Source organism: Ceratotherium simum, chromosome 16 (genome assembly GCF_057802395.1).
Source record: "Ceratotherium simum simum isolate JZ-2026a chromosome 16, ASM5780239v1, whole genome shotgun sequence".
Lineage (NCBI taxonomy): Eukaryota > Metazoa > Chordata > Mammalia > Perissodactyla > Rhinocerotidae > Ceratotherium > Ceratotherium simum.
This window is the reverse complement of record NC_141915.1, coordinates 31,017,098-31,038,372: the sequence shown is the minus strand read 5'-3', so window position 1 is coordinate 31,038,372 and position 21,275 is coordinate 31,017,098. Positions and strand designations below refer to the sequence as shown.

At 39.6% G+C, this 21,275-nt stretch overlaps 1 protein-coding gene across 1 annotated transcript in view; it reads left to right on the top strand.

Moving 5' to 3' along the window:
• ANKFN1 (ankyrin repeat and fibronectin type III domain containing 1) overlaps nucleotides 1-21,275 on the top strand; it is a 372,217-nt gene that overhangs the window by 308,374 nt on the left and 42,568 nt on the right. Inside the window, exons 11-14 of the mRNA XM_014790626.2 lie at nucleotides 6,551-6,650; nucleotides 6,948-7,080; nucleotides 7,551-7,667; nucleotides 17,332-17,547. Coding sequence (XP_014646112.2) covers nucleotides 6,551-6,650; nucleotides 6,948-7,080; nucleotides 7,551-7,667; nucleotides 17,332-17,547 — 566 coding nt within the window. The remainder of the gene's footprint in view (nucleotides 1-6,550; nucleotides 6,651-6,947; nucleotides 7,081-7,550; nucleotides 7,668-17,331; nucleotides 17,548-21,275) is intronic.

The window sequence follows — 21,275 nt, the reverse complement described above, 5'->3', positions numbered from 1 at the left end:
CCTTTACATCGGGAATGGGCACTGGACTTTAATCTCACCCTGAATTTTAATATTCACCTGTACTACTGCTCAGGAAAAAGTAGACCATACCTTCTCTAGACCTAGCCAACTACACCCAGAAAATCTCTGAGAAGCTTTTAAAATCTTCTCTTCTACTCGGGCTGTTCAAACGGGACAGGGTCAGGTTTCTGATCTGTGTAATGATTCGTGGAACAGGCACTTAGTTTTATTTGGAGAATTAAAGCCTCCTAAAGTTTTCATTTTCCATGCTCCTTCACCCATCAGATCTCCAACTGCACTGCACTCTCTAGATTCAGGGCACTGCTGGACCAGCTAGGTAAGAAATCTATGGTTGAAACTAAGAGCTGAGTTTTGACTAGGTATAAAGAAATCATATTTAGAATTAGTAAAAAGTTGTTCCCAATTTCTATATAGCTATGACAACAGAGCCCTCCAGAAATGTTGGCTATAGCTAGGAAAGAGGACCAGAGTTTGCAAAAAAATAATGTTCTAATGAGTGGTTCATTAGGAGATGTAAATATGCATAGAAGAAGTTTGAGAAGGAAACTCAACTGGGATTTCATCCCCAGATCTCTAGGAAAACTGTACTCAGCCCAGGGCCTTCACCATTCCACACTGACCAAAGAACACTCAGTTCTCAGCTATCCAGGACCTATTTAACCAGACCAGGCATTATCTAGGCTCCTTTCTCCTCTTCTGCCTTTCCATCATTCCCCTGCCCATTGCTTCTTGTATGGCAAGCAGAGGTAATAAAGCAATTGGATAGAGGATTCTTTGCAATTCATAACCACTTTGTGTTTGGTCTTTTTCAGAGGAGGAAAGCTAAAACTACTCATGAGAATGAGGGATTATTTTTCATATTATCTTAAGATTTAGATGCTCTCCCTATTATTATTGGATTACTATCCAATAATCAAGAAATGATTGTCTAGATAGCCCAATTATTTCTATGGTGTCCATTCAACTTATATCATGTACATGCTTTTCCCTTACAGGGATGTAAACACTGTATCCGGAAAGATTTAAGTATAGCATAAAGTAGAACTTCCCAAAAAGGAAGAATATTTTTTATATTGAAATGTACTCTGGATACTTAAACAGTACCCAAAATGTGTTCCAAAAAAAGTGATTCTATAAGATGCTCAACTGAAAAAGGGTCTCTGGTCAAGTAAGTTTGGAAAATATTGCATTATACATTCCTCTTTTGAAAATGTAAAATGGACATTAAAATATTAAAGACTCTAATAAAGAGACATTTTAAATTTGGCTAAACAAGCATTTTCCAAACTTATTTGGCCATTGTAAAACATTTTTCACATAATTAGTGTTCCAAGGCACAAACTTTGGGAAATGCTGACCTATAATATGCCACAATAAAAGAAATGACCTCCTACAAAAAGGGAACGATTCTAAGATAATTTAACATAAATCTCTCTAAGTCTAAAAGGATAATTAGGTATTGCATGCAGAAAACTACAGAATTGTTGTTTAAAATACTCAAATACATTGAGATACTATGTGGTTTATTGGAGATATAAACCTTTACAATTTTATAATTAGAAAACATTATTTCAAATCCCAGTTCTACCACTTACTAGCTGTGTGTCCTTGAGAAACGCATTTAACCTCTCTGAGCCACAGCTTCCCCATTGGAAAAAAATCAGCATAATAGTATCCATCTTTCAGGATCGTTATGAGGATTAAATTAGATAATGGATTAAACTCACCTGGCATAGTGTAGGCTCTTCACAAACTCTAGCTTATTTTTCTTCCATTGTTCTTCCAGATGAAGAACGGGGTACTCTCCATCCTCAGTACTTTACTGATATGTCCTAGAATTAAAGTGTAATCTACTCCATTGTAATGAGCCTGGAGTACTCAATAAATACACAGGATATTCCAAATGCAGAAGTAATAATAAAACATCTCCCTTCTCCTACCAAAGCCCTACATGGGAGGTACCAAAACCCACATTAATTTCTGTATTTCGGCCACAGCTAATCTGCGTGTTCAATACTAGGATGGAAATTCAATGGAGATGCTGAGCAGCCTTTATTGTTCACAAGGTTAATGCTCTGACATACAAAATGAATTATAAAAAAGCCAACTGTGTTCACCACAGCAGTACCCTATAGGAGTGAATTTCAATTATCATCCAGTTTTTCAACTAGCAAATATTAATTGAAACACTGCCTACTATGTGTCAGGTGCTAGATATACTAATATAAATAAAATAAACTCCCTATCCTCAAAGCATTTAAAAGCTCAAGACCTACTGTATTCAGTCTAGAAAACTAACCATTGCTCCAGAGCCTTGAACCATGCAGAGACAGAATAGAAGCCATGGTGGTTCTTAGAAGAAAAGTGAGTTTAGACCTTGTATCAGTCAAGATGGGCTATATCATGCTGCAGTAACCAAATGACCCCCAAAATATTTATTTCTCCCACATGCTATACGTCTACCACTGGTCAGCTGAAGGCTGTCCTTCTGTGTCATCATCCCCTTTCTAGAAATATTTGTCAGCACCCACGGGAGACAGAAAACAAATTCTTGAAGGCCTCATATGGGCAAGACTTTACATATGTCACTTACGCTCAAAACTCATTGGCCAAAACGATCACACAGCTTTGCCCAACCACAAAGGCTCCAAGCAGTGCAATTCTACCATGTGCCCAAAATGTAGGAGACCTGGAGTATTTTAACACTTGCATGGGTCCCTTTCCCAACCGGTGGTAGCATTTCTTGTTTTTCCCTTTTTACTTCTTTAGTCTAATCTTCATTTTTATTTAAGTTATATGTGACTATACTCTGAAGCCAGACTACCTGGGTTCAAATCCAGGCTGGACATTTACTAGTTGTGTGACCTTAAGCAAGTTGCCTACCCTCTCCATACCTCACTTTGCTCACCTGTAAAATGCAGATTAGTATTACATATATCTGTCAGCCATTGTTTAAGGATTGAATGACTTGATATAAGTAAAATACTTAAAAGAGCTTTCTTATTTAAAAAAAAAAAAAAAAAAAAGCAATTCCTCCCATCCTCCATTTTTTATTCCCAAAGGCTCAATTCTTTTGACCAATTCTTTTGATATTTTCTCCATATCTCTAAAGTACATGTTTATGTTGCTAATTCTTGATTTTTCTTCAATTGTAGGCATTATTTCACTAAGGAAGATGATGATTTCTCTTTTTTACCCCTACACCTTCTTACATACACATACAATTCCTATACTCTCATCCTCCTAATATATTTATATTATAATTTTAGTAAAATCAACATTTATTGTTTACATTCTAATGATCATTTTCCTTTCCTGGATAACCTTTTGTTTTCCCTGTAGTTAATAATCATCTTTTATTGTGTGTTTTCTTATTTTCTATACGGTTAAAACTAATTAATCCCCAGGGTATTCTTCAATCTTACCAATTTTCTCTCAATACAGGTACTTTAGTATCGTTTCAATTACGTCTTTTTAAAGAAACCACTCATGGAGCCCTCTGACCTGCCGCAGTCTAGACTGGTTACTGGCTGCCTCTGTGTCTGGTGCACAGCTGTAGCCCTAGGATCTCCTTTCACCACCATATTGAGGACTCTTCTTGCCACTCTCCAATATTGGATTTCTTCTTTTTGTATCTCATGTCTTCCTTTTTCTTGGGTTAGTCTCTCATTTTGGTGGAGCCTTTCCTCTAGTACCTTCCTGAGAGGATACTTGGGAGTTAATTTTTGGATACACTGCACGTCTAAAGATGTATTTATTCTACTTAACATTTATTTAAGGGTGAATAAGTATAGAATTCTTGGTTGAAATTATTTTCCTTCAGATCTTGAACATGTCGCTTCACTGTCTTCTAGCTTTCAGTGCTGAGACATCTGATGCCATTCTGATTCCAGAAGTTTTATATGAAACCTATTTTTTTCCTACTCTGGAAGGTTTTTATTTTCTTTTTAATAACTTCAATATTCTAAAATTTCACTGGTGTGTGCCTTCATGTGGCTCTATTTTTGTCTGTTGTGCTACACACTTGGCAAGTCCTTTCAACATGCAAACATATATCATTCAATTATGGGATATTTTCTTAAATAATTTCATTAATTATTTCTTCTCCTTCTTTTCCTCTGCCCTATCCTGCGAACTCTTATTCAGATGTTAAACCTCATAGACTAGCTCTTGATTTTTTTTTTCTTCTTTTTTACCCTCTCCTACTTTCCAACCCCATGTCCTTTTGCTCTGCTTTCTTGGAGACTTCCCCAGTTTTATTTTCTAGGCCTTCTATTGGGTTTTTCAGACTTTGATAACATATTTTCAGTTTCCAGTGCTCTCTTTCATTCTCTGAATGTTTCTCTTATTGACTCCTATCCTTTTTACAAGGATGCAATGTCTTTTCTTGTCTTTCAGGCTATTAATGATAGGCTTTGTTTCATTTTATATTTTCTTTTCTCAGCATAGTCTCTCCTCTCAATTGCTCTTTTGTTTCTTTGTTTTTGGCCTCCGTCTTTCCTGTTACATGCTTTTTGCAACTGCCTGGTGATCCTTGGATGTTTACTCAGATTTAAGAGAAGGGAACTCAATAGCTGTTGGGAAGCTCTGAGCACATGGATAGGGCTCTTTATTTATAGGCTTCCCTGTAAGGTGATCTGGTTATCTTTAGGAAAATAATGAAGCCAATGTCAGAATCTTTAGGTGTATTCTCTTAGGCTAGTCAGTATCCAGAGAAGTTTCTCCTAGTTTCCTTCTTGGACTATAAGTTTAAGTACCAGTTCTGAAAGCCCAGTGGGGAAATATTCTGTATGGAAACTCATTTAATCCACCTGTTTTGAGAACATACCACCCATTTCCCTCATTTTTAACTGGACCCTGTGTCTCCTGCTCTAGAGACCTCTGTTTTTATGCTTTTCAGGGAATAAGCCATTAGCTTTCTTCTTGAGTGGGGAAGAGATATTTGTCCACCTATGCAGGGTAGGGGAGGATATCTATAAATCTAACTACTTTTTAAACAGACTTCAACAAATCCCCCTGATTTTAGCTCCACCTTCACCCCCGACTTCCAGCAGTATATGGTTCTCATGGGGTGAGTCAGGTTACTTCTCATCTTTCTCCACTGCTGGCTTAGGATTCATCTTTCTCAAGTCTGCTAAATCCATCTGTCCATCTGCTTTCCAGCTACCAAAATTCACTTGCTTTTGTTTCCTTTCCCATCTTTTTGTCTTTATAGATTTATGTTGTTTCCTTTTCTTTTTTAATCTCTTTACTCTGCTTTTAGTGAGGTGTTGGGAGACAGTGGTATGTAATGAATATGTTCAATATGCTGCCTTTAACCAGAAGTCCTAGAAGCATCATTTTTAAGCAGAATATGACCAGCCAAATTCATGTTCAAGTCAGAAAAAATGTTTTTGCTTTGTTCTGCCAGGAATAACCATTACCAGCACAAGCTTGAAACTGGCATGAACACTTGTGTCAGTGAGCTCATTCCCTACTGCTCCTATAGGATCATAGGTGGAGCCACACTGGGCCTCAGCCATGGACCATCACCCAGCTTTCCATGCCTAACAGCAGTGATATGGACCATGTTCTCATCCCCAGTGACATGTCTGTCAGGAGTTTAGTGATGACCCCAACAACCTCAGCTTCCCTTCATTACATTTAAGATGAGAATTGAAATCAGTGATCATCTAGTTTAGCTCCATGGAGCATGTTTCCAAAGACTGTTATAGGAAGTCTACTGCTTTTACCAGTGAGATCTCCAGGTTGTAAATAGAAGAGCTGAACAGAAGCAATGGATGATTTGCTCACCACTATTGCCACAGAACCTTGCACATACTAGTGTCCCAATAAATATTCAGTCAATGAATGTCTCAGTTTTTCAGAGTATTGGCTTTTTTATCTTGGACAATCTTCTTAACCTCTCTGTCTTATGAATAATGAGGATGATAATTATATGTATGCCTACAACTATTTTTGTAAGCATAATACACTGGAAAAAACTGCCCCAAAATGGTAGCAGTGGTTGTACTAAAGTGACAGGATGATATGGGTGGGATTTTGTTCTTTTTTTCTATTCTCCAGACTTTATGCAATGTGCCTATATTAATTTTATAACGAAAAAATTTTAATGGAATATATAGACTAACAAGAAATGCTTTGCCAGCGTTGAGAAGTGTGTGAATATTAAAAGGCAATGGGGGGAGGGAGGAGAAGGGCCAAAGAGTTGATTCCATTTTTTTTTTATCCTACCTTATAATAAATTGCTCATATGGAGAGCACAAACAAAACACCTAAGTGGTTTCCCCTGGAGTTATAAATGTCACTCATCTCCAACATTTTTGAGGAACTGTTCATTAATTGAGTTAACTACTGGCATCTCAAGATACAAAAGCTTCTTGTAGGAATGAATGAGCTGAATCCCTACATGAAACACGATAAGTGACACTGAGGGGACAGGGGAGAGGAAGGCAGGAAGGTGGGAAGAAGGTACTGGGAGTGTTGTTCTGCCAATGGAATTCACACTATATTTATTCCTATGTTCCAGAAAGTTCAAAATTACAAACCACGGGCCGCAAGCAGTCAGTCTCAAGAAGCCTGAAACACCTATTCCATTCCTCAAACAAGTTTGTGAAGACCTTAAAACGGTGAGTTCTATGTAGTTTTTCCAGGAAGTCTTAACTTCTTAGGAATCAGTTGGTTTTGGTTCTGAGTGGAAACTTGGTAGACATTTCTTTTTTGTTATTAAAAGAATATGCAGTTTACTTTTCTCTTGAGAATTTGGACAAGATCGTAATTTCTCTGAGTTCTAGCCAGTGAACCTGTGATACTTAGCAAGAATATGCTCATAGGTATATTTTAAATTATCTTTTATCATGTCAAAAAAATTTTTTTTTCCATGATTCAGGCTTAAGGACAATTTTTATTTTGCTTTTTCTTTTTAGGGGACTCTACATAGCCGTTATATTTTATTACAAAGATAATATGTTAGTCACCAATGAAGATCAAATACCGATTGTTGAAATAGATGACTCTCACACCAGTTCCATTACACCAGATTTTCTGTGGTTCACGAAGGTATACTGAGTTCTGATTTCATTTTTCCCCACTTTGTACCAATGTTACTGCACATAAATCTCTGAAACTTTTGTTGAGGGGTCCCCAGTGATCAAAGTATTGGGGTGGGAATAAATTATCTCAGAGGTCTCTTTCAGCTCTGATATGCCCTATGTCATAAAAAATGCCAAAGTAGCGTCTACACTACATTTTCAAAGCAAAGAAGCTTGCATCCTGTCAGATTGTGTCTCCACTCTTCTGAGTTATGGGATCATTTGGCAAAGACCAAAATGTGGATCTGACTGTTTCATTAACATTCAGATCCTTTTCCAATTGGACAGAGATCAAAAAGTTGTTTCGCGTGTATCTGAAAATGGACTGGAGAACAAACATCGGGGGTCAGGTTTCCTTCTCCCTGCTTTGCTTTGATGCCACAACCTAAATCATGTACTGGCTTGGACGATGACATGACCTCGTGACTTCTTTTGCAGCTGTCTTGTATGTGGGAAGATATAAGGTGGTTGAGGCAAAGCGTACCTATCTCCATGTCCTCATCCACAGTACTGCAAACTCGGCAGAAGATGCTTGCAGCAACAGCCCAGCTACAGGTGAGGAGCCAGGTTTCAATTCAGACCTCCAAGGAAATTTTAGAAAAATTTGGTCAGCTCAGTTACCAATCCCACCTGGAAAGGAAAAGCGTGGGCTCTTTCCTCTTTCAAATCCTTAGGCATATGAAGGCTTCTTGGACAGTCTGAGGTGCACACCTGCTTATGTAGGGAAGCTGTGCCTTTGGCAGCCTCCTGGAAGAGAAGCAGGGGTCTCTCTTGAAGAGTCTAGAAGTGACTCCCTAAATAAGGAGTGAGGAGACTTGAGTTCTGGATTTGATATTAATTAGTCAACTCACTTCTCCTTTCTGGGCCTCAGTTTCATCACTTGCAAAATAAGAGGAGTTTGACTAGATCACTCGAAGAACCCTTGCTGCTCTGGCATCCTGTGCATCTATGAATGTATGGAGTTGTAGCAAGAGACCAGCAGATATTTTGATGAGTTTCTTGGCTTGATGCTTTTGCTAAAACCCAGGCATTTGCATACATTTTTGCTTACTTAAAAAACAAAACAAAAAAAAACCTCTTCAAAGCTTATCTTTAATCCTGAATTTATTCATCCTTCCATACTATTAACCCAATCAGATCAGGTCCCCAAGCCCTGCAAAAATCTTTGTAGGTTACCGAGCCCCTCCTAGAAATGACGTTAAATTCTAACCTAGCTCATCTGTGGTTTCCTTTCGTTGTTTTCTGGTATTACTTGAATTTGTGGTTCTTAGCACAGTAAAATATCTGCCACATGGAATTGGGGTCTTTAAGAGATCACTGAGCCTTTATCAGTGATGGGTGTCTACCTACAAAGCTGTCAGTTACATCAACCCCAGAAACATGTATAACAGAAATCTATGTAAGCTGTGTTTGGCGAGGCCATACCAGCCAAGGCATAAAAATAGGGTCATAATAACAAAAAAAATATTTCTACAGGTCCACCCGCACTTGCAATTACAGGAACTTCATTTCTTGACCCACACAATAATAACAATTTGATTCCCTGCAATAATTATTATTATGTTGCTATTATAATTAATTCTGAAAGGTAACTCTTACCCCATCTGTCCTATACTCCGTTGCCTAGGCGGTTTACTGCCTTGTGTCCTCAAAGCCCTCAGAGATTTTTGCAAACAGTACTCTCCATTTCAACCTTTTTTTAATTGAGGTAACATTGATTTATAACATTATAATTTCAGATGTACATCATTATATTTCGACTTCTGTAAGGCTGCATTGTCTTCACCACCAAAAGTCCAGTTGCTATCCATCACTGTACACATGTGTGCCATTACCCCTTGCACCCTCCCCACACCCATTCCCATCTGGTAACCACCAATCTATTCTCTGTATCCATGTGTTCATTTGTTTACCTTCCACATATGAGTGAAGTCATATGGTAACTGTCTTTTCCGTCTGACTTATTTCGTTTAGCATAATACCCTCAAGGTCCATCCATGTTGTTGTAAATGGCAAGATTTCATTTTTTATGGCTGAGTAGTATTCCATTGTATATATATACCACATCTTCATCCACTCATTCGTTGATGGGCACTTAGGTTGCTTCCAAGTCTTGGCTATTGTGAATAATGTTGCACTGAACATAGGGGTGCATATATCTTTTCAAATTAGTTTTTTCATGTTCTTTGGATGAATACCCAAAAGTGAAATAGCTATCATATGGTATCTCTATTTTTAATTTTTTGATGAATCTCCATTACTGTTTTCCATAGTGGCTACACCACTTTACACACCCACCAGCAATGTATGAGGGTTCCCTTTTCTCCACATCCTCTCCAACACTTGTTATTTCTTATCTTTTTAATAACAGCCATTCTCATGGGCATGAGGTGATGTCTCATTGTAGTTTTGATTTGCATTTCCCTAATAATCAGTGATGTTGAACATCTTTTCATCTGCCTACTGGCCATCTGTATATCTTTTTTGGAAAAATGTTCAGAACCTGTGCCCATTTTTTTGATCAGGTTGTTTGTTTTTTTGTTGTTGAGTTGTATGAGGTCTTAATATATTTTGGATATTACCCCCTTACAGGAAATATGATTTGCAAATATCTTCTCCCAATTGATAGGCTGTCTTTTCGTTTTGTAAAATAAACCCACACATCTATGGACAGCTAATTTTTGACAAAGAAGCCAAGAACATACAGTGGAGAAAGGAAAGTCTCTTCAATAAATGGTGTTGGGAAAACTGGACAACCACATGCAAATAATAAAAGTAGACCATTATCTTACACCACACACAAAAATTAACTCAAAATGGATTAAAGACTTGAATGTAAGACTCGAGACCATAAAACTCCTAGAAGAAAACATAGGCAGTATGGTCTTTCACATCAGTCTTAGCAGTATCTTTCTGAATATGTCTCCTCAGGAAAGGGAAACAAAATAAACAAATGAGACTACATCAAACTAAAAAGCTTCTGCACAGCAAAGGAAATCATTTAAACCTATTCTTTTTTTTTTTTTTATTTTTTTTTCCCCCAAAGCCCCAGTAGATAGTTGTATGTCATAGCTGCACATTCTTCTAGTTGCTGTATGTGGGACGCGGCCTCAGCACGGCCAGAGAAGCAGTGCGTTGGTGCGCGCCCGGGGTTCCGAACGCGGGCCGCCAGCATCGGAGCACACGCACTTAACCGCTAAGCCACGGGGCCGGCCCAAAAACCTATTCTTAATGGCAGGATCTTCTCCTTCAACTCAAGGAGAAGTTCTTAGAGCTGGGCCATCATGACTGTGCTGAATTCAAAGTACCCCTTCCTCTCATCATTGATCAGCTGGAGTTGGACCAAGCTGCTGTACCTGAACCTGCTCTTTCTTTAGGATAAAGTTCATTCGCAGGAGGCTCCTTGGTCCCTTAGTGAAGTTCTTGCCCAGGAGGCTGAGACTCCTTAGTGGACTCTCCCATTAGCCCACCATACAGCCCAGACATGCTTGGATCACAGACTGAACAACCTTAGAATTTCAAATGGGGCTCTTTATTGTATTTTTTTGGAGGCTTCCTAGAACATTTTTATCTGATATCAGTATCAGATCAGGATCAGGGTGTCACAAGCCAGCACGGTTAGACGCTGAGGGGCTAGAGGGAAGCCATGATGGGAAGATACTCAACTACTCCAATTGCAATAGCTCTTGGATATCCTTGGCCCCCCCAATGTATTGGCCCCACCACTTTTCAAAATGCATCAGCCCCCTTCTGAGGTCATTTCCCTGCTTGTCTAGCTTAGATTCATTAGCCCATCATAATCATCTCTTGAAAATATTCCAAATTTCTGGCCATTGTCTCCCTCCATATTACTTATTTGAAAATATCCCAAGCCTGGATGAATCCAACATGTCTACACTGGAGTTGTTGCACAATGCTGCAGAAAAATCACAAAAAAAAGCAGGCTGACTGGTTTTATGTTATGTTAAATTCATGACTACAATTCTCACATGTAAAGTTCCATTTCCCTACTAAATTCACTTTCCCAAACTATGAGGAAACTATTTAAAACCTTCTCCATTCCACATCTCCTCTCCTTGCCCACACTCTCCATCCCCACATCAGGTGATGACTTCACTGTATAATTCATGAAGAAAGTAAGTGGGAATTATTTTTCCACCACTAAATTGGTGGAAATAAGGCCTCCTTGCCTTGACCTCACTTTCTCTTTCTTCCCTCCTATTCCTATATATAAAGTCTCATTCCTCCTACCAAAGGCTCATCCCTCCACATATGCTCTGGATCCCAGTTCTTCCCTCCCATCTTTACTTAAACATACTCAAGTTTCTCCAGTTTAACCTGCCCTCAAATCCCTTCCTTGATCCCACATGCCCCTTCAGCTACCAAACTCTCTTTCTCCTCTTCCTTAGACCCAAACTTCTTTAAAGAGTTGCCTACCTTCTCCTTCTCCCTTTACTTCCTCACTTCCCATTTAGTTCTCAGCCCTCTCCCTGACTTTGGTACCACCATGCCTACCAACTGCTCTCTCAGGCCACCAGTAATCAGAGGCAGATGATGCTCATAAAGCTTGAACTGCAGGGCCCCTCACTTACATGAGCTCCTGTGAGTGTGGGAGTCACAGAGTGTTTTAGGTAGGGAGGGGAAGTTGGTTTGCAATCAGGAAGCATTTCTAGTAAATTGCCTAAAGAAATCTCAGGGGGGAAAGAGGACCAGAAATTCCAAATACTCCAGTATTCAGGGAGATTTCCTTTCTCATTCTAAACAAATATTCACTTTTACACCTAATTTTTACATTTCTAATTTTGTATTCTTTGTCTTAAAGAGGGCCCCAAAATTGTATGGTGTAGGTTCCTACAAAACCTTGATCCATCCCTGCCAATGGCTTCAGTTTCACTAAATCCGACGGGCACTTTTTTTTTTTTTTTTTGCCAAGGAAGATTGTCGCTGAGCTAACATCCGTTGCCAATCTTCCTCTTTTTGCTTGAGGAAGATTGTCACTGAGCTAACATCTTAGCCAATCTCCCTCCACTTTGTATGGGGGATGCCACCATAGCATGGCTTGACTAGTGGTGTGTAGGTCTGCGCCCAGGATCTGAAACCGCAAACGCCAGGCCACTGAGGCAGAGCACGTGAACTTAACCACTACACCACCAGGCTGGCTCTCAATGGGCACTTTTAAATCGTCTTTGCAACTAAAATCTCAGCAGCATTTGATACACTTGGTCCCTGCTCTCCTTTTTTTTTTTTTCTGTGAGGAAGATCAGCCCTGAGCTAACATCCATGCCAATCCTCCTCTTTTTGCTGAGGAAGACCGGCTCTGAGCTAACATCTATGCCAATCCTCCTCCTTTTTCTCCCCCCAAAGCCCCAGTAGATAGTTGTATGTCATAGCTGCACATCCTTCTAGTTGCTGTATGTGGGATGCGGCCTCAGCATGGCTGGAGAAGCAGTGCATCGGTGCACGCCCGGGATCCGAATCCGGGCCACCAGTAGCGGAGTGCGCGCACTTAACCGCTAAGCCACGGGGCCGGCCCCTGCTCTCCTTTTTTAAACTGCCACCTCCCTTGTCTTCCATGACTCCCCACTTTCCAGATTTTTCCAACTTCCTGGCTTGTCTTTCTTGGTCTCATTTGCTAGCTCACATGCTGTTTCCTCTGCTTAGACACCTCTTCTACTTCTTTGCCTTGCTAATTCCTTCATATCCTTTAGACATCAGCTTAATTTTTATATGTCTTCAGGGAGCCTTTCTCTGATCTCCTGATTAAGTGAATCACTCTCACAGCACCTTGTATTCTTCATTCAGAATGGTGATCATAATCCCATTAGTTAATTATTTGTATCATTATTTGGTTAGTGACCCACTTGGATTTTGAGTCCCTGAGCTCAGAGAATGTATCTGTCTTGGTTAGCACTATGTACCCCAGGTGTGGCATGTGGCAGACCCTCAGTAAATACTGGCTGGATAAATAAATGTATTTGTCAATCCAACCCCCGCATCTCAAAAATCACACTTGAGGGTACTCTACCTAACCAAAAGGAAAAGGGATCACAGAAATGTACCTCATGCCATAGTTACCACCTGGATAGTTCTCCAGATCTGCATGGTGATTAGTGCCTCATAGTACTCAATAAATAGTTACCCCTTACAGTGCCCATCAAAGGCCAGAGCACTGTCATGCATTCCCTTCTCTCCTTCACATTTCTGCTTGCCTGCTTAAATAATGGGAGTCATTTTCATCTTTTTTTGTAGGACGTATGGCCCAGACTATTTGCTGATCTTTAGAATGAAAGTGTCTGGAAATAATGAAGCTACCTTTTTGGAGGGGGCGGGGGGAGGAGTCACAAGGCACAGAAAAACTTTCCAGAAGAAGAAGAAAAATAAATTTTGGAAAATTGAAACGTCATATTTTAGGTCTCTTTACTAATATAACATTTTTTACAATGTTCTGAGAAAAGTAAAAATGCTTTCTTAAATAGCTTGATTGACATCAACCATACACAAATCCTGTTGCTTTACCTCTAGTAAATCTTATTTTACTCTCGTCCCCTGTCCAGCATCACTACCACTGCCTCATTACTCCAGTACATCAAAAGCCTCCAAAGTCATTCTCCTGCTTCCAGTCTTAACACCCTCCAATCCATTCTCCACACCTCTGCCATAGTAGCCAATAAAAGATTCTGACCACGTCATTCCCTGACTCATACTCTTTCAAGAGTGGCCCAGACATTTTATCATGGCACACAAAAGCCTTCATTGCCATCTTTCTCCCCCTCCTCTGTTTCCATAGCACCCTCCCTGACTTACCTTCATCACAGTGCATACCAACCACCGTGCATTCTGTACCTTACCTTCCAGTTTCTGCTCTATACTGAGGTACTTTAATACATAATAATAAATAATAATCATGAAACAACTTTCATTTATTGAACAGAATAGATGCCAGGCACTGTAAACTATATCTCATCTAATCTTCACCACATCCTAATAAGAAAGTACTATTATTGATATTCCTTTAACAGATGATAAAACTGAAGCCTCGAAAGGTTAAGTAACTTGCCCAAGGCCACATAAATAGGAAGTGGCCAAGTCTAGATACAAATCCAGATCTATATAACTCCAAAGCCTACATTCTTTCCAATACTTCATCAACTTATTATGTGTTTATTTACAAAAAGCAGACAAAAAATTTAAATAGAAGAAATTATCCACATGATAGTTAAAAAAGAAAAAGTAGAAGTCTATCCTGCATCATTTGGAGCCTATCTAGAAGTGGCTTTAAATTTTATTTGAAAGAAGGTAAAGTATGAATTAATTAATTGATTAATATTACCTGGGCAGGGGGAAAGACAAGTATCTGCCAGCATTTGGATAAAAAAAAAATAAGATGAGAAAGCCTATAAGTGGCCAAGACTCCACATTGTTTTTCCTACTCTTAGGAAAATGGCAGAGGCCCCAAGAGACAGAAGTGTACATTGCTCTAACAATGAGAGGTATCTGAACTACTTATCCTCAAAATACAGTAATAATCTGACATTGTGGTTTGGGTTACATTACACTTTCCTCCTCCATAGCTTTTAGAAATGAGTGTTGGTGAGTAAAAGTCAAGTAACAATTTATGAATACTATGTCTTTTTCATTTTTCAAGGGGGAAAAAAGGTTTCTCCCAAATTTTTCTCTTCTTTTCCAGGCCTTCATATCTCTACTCTGGACTTCCTTCAACTTCCCAGGTCACCCCAAACTGAAAAAGGTCTCTAAATATTGTGCATCTGTCTAGGGCTTACTGACAGTCCTATGATTTGTTCTGGTTATAACATAGATGCATTCCTGTGAGTCATCAGGTGGCTTTTGTTCCTCTTTACCTTGTAGGATCCTTAGTGTTCCCAGATCTCCTAACCTTGATTGCATACCATGACAGGTATTAACATGGTCTGCTTTTCCTTTAGGCCCTAAAGAACCCCAAATTTGCCCCCTTGGAACATCACTGAAATTATTTTCTCAAGGATATTCTGCTTTTAAATTGGGGTCTCCCAGAGCTAGCTATCCAACCCCATGTGATGTTAATAAAGAACTTCAGGAAGACTTTTAGTGCTTTCTTGTTCAGCCCATTAGTCAACATATCCAAAGTTGACAATGAACCACTGAAAATAACTCTGCTTAAATGAAACGACTACCTCATCCAATGTCTACCCACCAGCTCTGGTCCAAAGTAAATCATATTTTGCAGTGTCTTAATGATAATATGTTAATTCAGTCAACAAAAAGTTATTGAGCTCTTACTATGTACCAGGCACTGTGCAAGGAACCAGAGACACGGAGATGAAACAACCATGATCTCATGACATGCACATCAATATGCAGGAAAGCCAGAGTCATGCTAAGATACAAGTTTGCGCAGGAAGCAGTAGGGGACAAAAGAGGGTATGGTAAATTCTACCTGAGAGAATTGGGAAAATCCTCCCAGAGAAGGTGAAACCTGGGCTGAGTCTTGAATATAAGTAAATGTAAGCCAGAGTGGGATTCCAATTAGAGCATTAAAGAAAGCCCATATTCTACTTGTATCAAGCTTGAGAGTTTACGAAACACTTTCTCACGCATTGTTTGACTTAATCCCCTAAACACTCTATAAGGTAAGGATTATCATAAGGGATGTCTGAGCTGTAAAGATCCTTAATTTTAGATGATGAAACTCAGGGCCAGAGAGGGTAAATAATTTTTCAGAAGTTTAAGACTTAATGAACAGCAGCCAGCCCTGAAACCCAACACCAGAATAACTAAAGGCTTACCAGCAGTGGTGTGCTGAAGCCAACTTGTACTGGCTCAGGAGAGCCAACTGTTAAATATTCAGGAATTTTGAAAGCCTGTTGTCAAATCCTCCGTAGCTTGAAATTAGCTATGGTGGGAGAATTTACACCGCAGAAATTGGCATATGCTATAAATCAGGTTTGTTTGTTTTTGATAGCCAGTTTACCGGGATACCACTGCTTATTGGCCAGTATTACTTTGTACCAAACTGCCTTCATATAAAACTATAGTACCACATACGGCTGGACTAGAACCATTACCCAATTACTTCTCTATGATTTAGAAGTCAGTTACTGGAAAGGAATGATCTGACTGAGTGATTAGGCCATTTTTAAAAATAGTAATCCTGCCAAATGAATTTTTATAATATGTCAACAATTATTTATGAAATTTCTTACATATATGTCTGGTCCTAGTGAGGAAAATAAAAGATTTAAGATGCAGTCCCTACCTATGAGGGAACATTCTGGTGTTTTTGTAGATGTGGATAATGACCAGCTGGCTCATTCATTTTTAGGTCATCCTTGTCACTTTTATAAATTCCAGTTATACTTTTGCTCTCCAGCCAACAGGTTATCTCATCAGCATTTATGTGAGCTCACAAAAATAAAAGCTAGGAGCTCTGAGATGATTTATAATTTTAAAAAATCATATATATTTAAAGCAAAAGGGCATTTTGTCCTATTCATCCAGTGCTGCAGGTTAGAAATCTTCAAACCCTGCATATTTGTAAAACCCGGTTTATTTTAATAGCATCAACCTGGGCCCCTCCACATTTAATGTGGCACCCTTCCCTTCCTACCTTTCTAAAAGTATTGTCTGCCTCAGTTGACCAGGCTCACAAACAATTTTAACAAAGTTCAAAATAAATACAACCCCCTGAAAGGCAGATAAGTCAAACCAGGCCAATCTCCCAATTAAAGGATCTTGAAGGGAATGTGCAGTCATTTGGGGACCTGTACAATGTGCTGCATTGTCAATTCACTTCTTCATTTTAAACAACCCCACTTCAGACCATAAGCTTACTGTAGAGCTCCTGAAAACTCCACAAGTAGCATACTTGAAATATCAGGCATTTTTCTTTAAAACATCTGGGATTCTCTTCAAGTATTGGTAACTGAGGTTTATGTGCTGGTGTGTCTATGTGGGTAAGAGATATTTACAGATATTGAATTTGCTTAAAAAAACATAATTTTTGTGCCTCTTGCTATAATCTTTGCAGGTTTATGGTGAAGACATTTTCTTTGAGCTTCTATTAAGTACATTTCTATGATGCCATATATTCTAGCTTTAAGTCTGCTAAAAAAAGAAAAAGCTTCTCAGAAACATGAGATAATTATTCAGTGTCTTTTGTTGCAGTTATGTTGCTTTATTTGCATAGTATCATCTAAGCTACCAGAAATCTATTTGTTTCTAGAATTTACTTGGAACACACAACCTGGGAAGAGTTTACTATGAGCCTATTAAAGACCGGCATGGAAACATCCTCATCGTCACCATCAGAGAGGTGGAGATGCTCTATTCATTTTTTAACGGCAAATGGATGCAGATCTCAAAGCTGCAAAGCCAGAGGAAATCTCTGTCAACGCCCGAGGAGCCAACAGCCTTAGACATTTTACTAATAACCATCCAAGTATGTAGTCTTTTCAATTTCCTAATATATTTGAAGTTCCAAACACATTTACTGAGGCTGTAGTAAAATATATCAAGAGCCACTTACATACACAGTGGTGGAGTAGAGAGGTCTAGAGATGTGTCATTGCTTGTATTCCACACACAGGAAAGATTCAGAAGCTTATTTTTATTATTACTCTCCAAATCTAGATTTCATCAAGCAATACAACAAGTAAGCACCCTAAAAATGCCCCTGACCAATGAACCAATGAAAAACATTGAGACAAAAGTTTGAGTAAGGGATCTATAGGGGCCGGCCCTGTGGCTTGGAGGTTAAGCGTGCGCGCTCCGCTGCTGGCGGCCCGGGTTCGGATCCCGGGCGCGCACCGACGCACTGTTTCTCCGGCCATGCTGAGGCCGCGTCCCACATACAGCAACTAGAAGGATGTGCAGCTGTGACATACAACTATTTACTGGGGCTTTGGGGGGAAAAAATAAATAAAATAAAATCTAGAACATGCTGATGGATAACTTTTAAAAAAAAAAAAAAGGATCTACAGATACATATGTATTACTATTATTACAGTCCACTCAAGTATTGGTTTAATGTATAGACATATATATAGCCAGTCCTGGTGGTATAGTGGTTAGGATTCGGTGCTCTCACCACCGTGGCCTGGGTTCATTTCCTGGTCAGAGAACCACAACACCTGTCTGTCGGTTGTTATACAGCGGCAGCCAGTGCAAAAAGACTGAGCAGGGTTCTGCTCTGCCATATACAGGGTCACTAGGAGTCAGAATCAACTTGATGGCACTAAAAACAAATATATGTATATTGGTTTAATGTACCAATATATGTAAAACACTTTGAACAAAAACACTCTTACACATATTTCCTCTTGCTTGTTCCTTACAACATCCCTTGGGACAGACAGGCATGATTAAATCCATTTTAGGAATGAAATAACTGAAGCTCAAAGAGATTAAGTGACATAGGCAGATTTAGTGAAGCTAATGAAGCTTCTGCATCATTCGGCTCTTCACTTGTACAAGCCCCTTCCAAGGTACTGGCAAGGACCCTATCAATTTTGCATTCATAGTTTTGTATTCTTCTCCTTAAAGAAGGCATCAAAAATTGTATTAGCTTCAGACTCCACCAAACTTGGATTTGCCCTTGAGCACAGGGCTAGAAAATGGCAGAGCTGAAACTTGAACTCAGATCTTCTGATTGGAAGCAGGCTTCTTTCTGCCATGTTACATCACATTCCAGGGCAGGAGTTAGGATTTTAGTGAATAAGGGATGGGAGATGAAATAAAGGATGAAAGACTCACCTGATAACCCAATAGCCACCAAAATTCAAACTTCAGGCAGCTTAGATCCAGACTCAGCCTAGATGGCAGAACTGGGATACAAACCCACATCTTTTGCTCCTGAGTCCAGCGCTCTCTCATGCCACCACACTGCCTCACATGTTCTTATGTGAACATGGGCTTCAAGCTGTTTCTTTCTCTTTTTTTTTTTAATCCAGTGATGGGGATGAGTTCTACAGAACTCTCCAGTTAGGTGGCAAAGCTGGCAGAAACATCTACCTTGAGCCCTATGCAACTAATGGCATTTATCCACAAAACAACCAATTCAGAGTAATGGGAAAGAAAGGGCTCAGTCCCGCACAAACAAGCCAAATTCAAGCCTCAGCCCCTGTAGCCCCTCATAATCAGCTAAGCCACCAGACCACTAACTTACTTTCATTCCCCATTGAGGCATGACTGGTACACACCTTCCCATTACTTGCACCAGCCCAAGTCAGGACAAAGTCCAACGTCACAAAAGTAAGCTAATTGGTCAAAGCCAATACCTCTGGATTTGATTTTATGGAATTTGGGTTCATATGAAATTGACAGAGGGTATGTGTGTATATGTGTGTGAAGGAGGTGGGGGCAGGGAACACAGACACATTCGTGGCTCCCCTCTTCACCTTTTATAAGCGAGTGCTAAAAGAAACATTTAAAAAATCATAATAAATTGAGCTTTTACAGGGTGACTAATACACTAATCCCCTATAGGGATAAACTGGGGTCTGGCCTACCCTTGCTCCTAGAAACACAGCACAGGCCCTAGCATGATATAATACCTGGTTTCTCCTAGACTTATTACATTAAAAATGTGTTACAGGTGCAGAAAAATTCCAATCTGGCGAAAGGTTGTTAGAGAAGGAGACCAAAAATAGAGGCAAGATCAGGTTTCCACACAGATCCAAGTGGAAAATTTACCCCCGCTGACTGGCACATTCCTGCTTGATGTCATACCCACCCACCCCCACTTTCTCCCCACCTTTTTGTCTCTCCTCTCCTTTCCGTACAAGTCTTACACTGGAGAGGAAATGGAATAAAACTACTAGGGTTGGTATCTCATCACTCCTAGACTTAAGATTTAATTATATCAGGAGTTGGCCCCACCAACTCAACATGAAAATAGAAATAGGTCTTGATGGTTGCCCAAAGCAGGCTGTGTAATTCCCACAATTCTGGGCCACAAACCACTCTCTTTTCTCAGGGTCAGTAGTATAATGACCACCAGGCCTTCTGATTGGAAGCCTGGGCTTCTTTCTGCTACAACACTTCACATTCTGGGGCACCACTTTGGAATCAGGCTGACTGGGTATGATTCCTGACTCTACCTTTTCTAGATATGTGACTAAGGCAAGTTACTTAACTTCTCACCTCTCATATTTTCTCCTCTGCAAAAAACCCTACTTCATAGTTTTCTAATGAAGATTAAATGAGTTATATATAAAGCATTAGAAAAGTAGCACAAAGTGAGTGCTCAATAAATGTTAGTGATTTTTATTATTTCTCTACTCAGAAAAATCCAAGCAATGCTAAACTCTCCTCAGGGTACACCCAGTCCATCACCTCCTCATCCCTACTCTCCTAGGAGACCCTGATACTGGCTCAATCATCCCTTGGGGCATTTCACCATTTCCTCTACCTTTCCATAAGAACTAAGGAAAAGTTGTATAAAGACTATATGATCCACAATGGGGTTTTCAAAACAGATAAGGGTGTTAACAAACCTGGGCCCATAACTAATCTACTAATCCCCAGGGCCCCAGAAAGCTCCAGGGTCTGACCCTCTCAAATTCCTGACCCTCTCAAGTCCTAGACTTTCATAACAGGCCTCTCTTATATATCTGGAAGAGAGAGAGAAATCCTTCCCACACTTTCCTGGGAAGAAAAAGAGAGTTATTATGGACAAGTTAGAGTCCCTCTGAGAAAACTGATTGGCAGAGTATTTCCAATAGGGAGGCCTATCTCAGGTGCTGAGTTACTCTGACCATGATCTTCAGGGGTCACTTCAATAACTGGAAGCTTCACAGTAAAGTTTTCTCTGAAGATTACTCTCTCTCTTATTATTTTCAAGTGTATAACACTTTCTCACATCTATGATATCATTTGATCCTCACAAAAACCCAGTGAGGTTCAGTAGGTAATTTTATTGTGTCCAGTTCACTGATGAAGCCATGGATTTTAAGGAAATAACTCATCAAAGTCATATCAGCCAAAAGCAGCACAGGAGGGACTAGTCTTCTGACTCCTAGCCTGGTGCTCTTCCCATTCTACTATGCTGCTTTACACACCCTCCTTCTCCTTTTCTCTGGATCCTTTTTTAGAAGTGTGATCCTAGAGAAGCTGTGCTAATGTTTGTCTTCTATCTCCTCTCATCTCTGCTTTCCTTCTCTTTTTCTC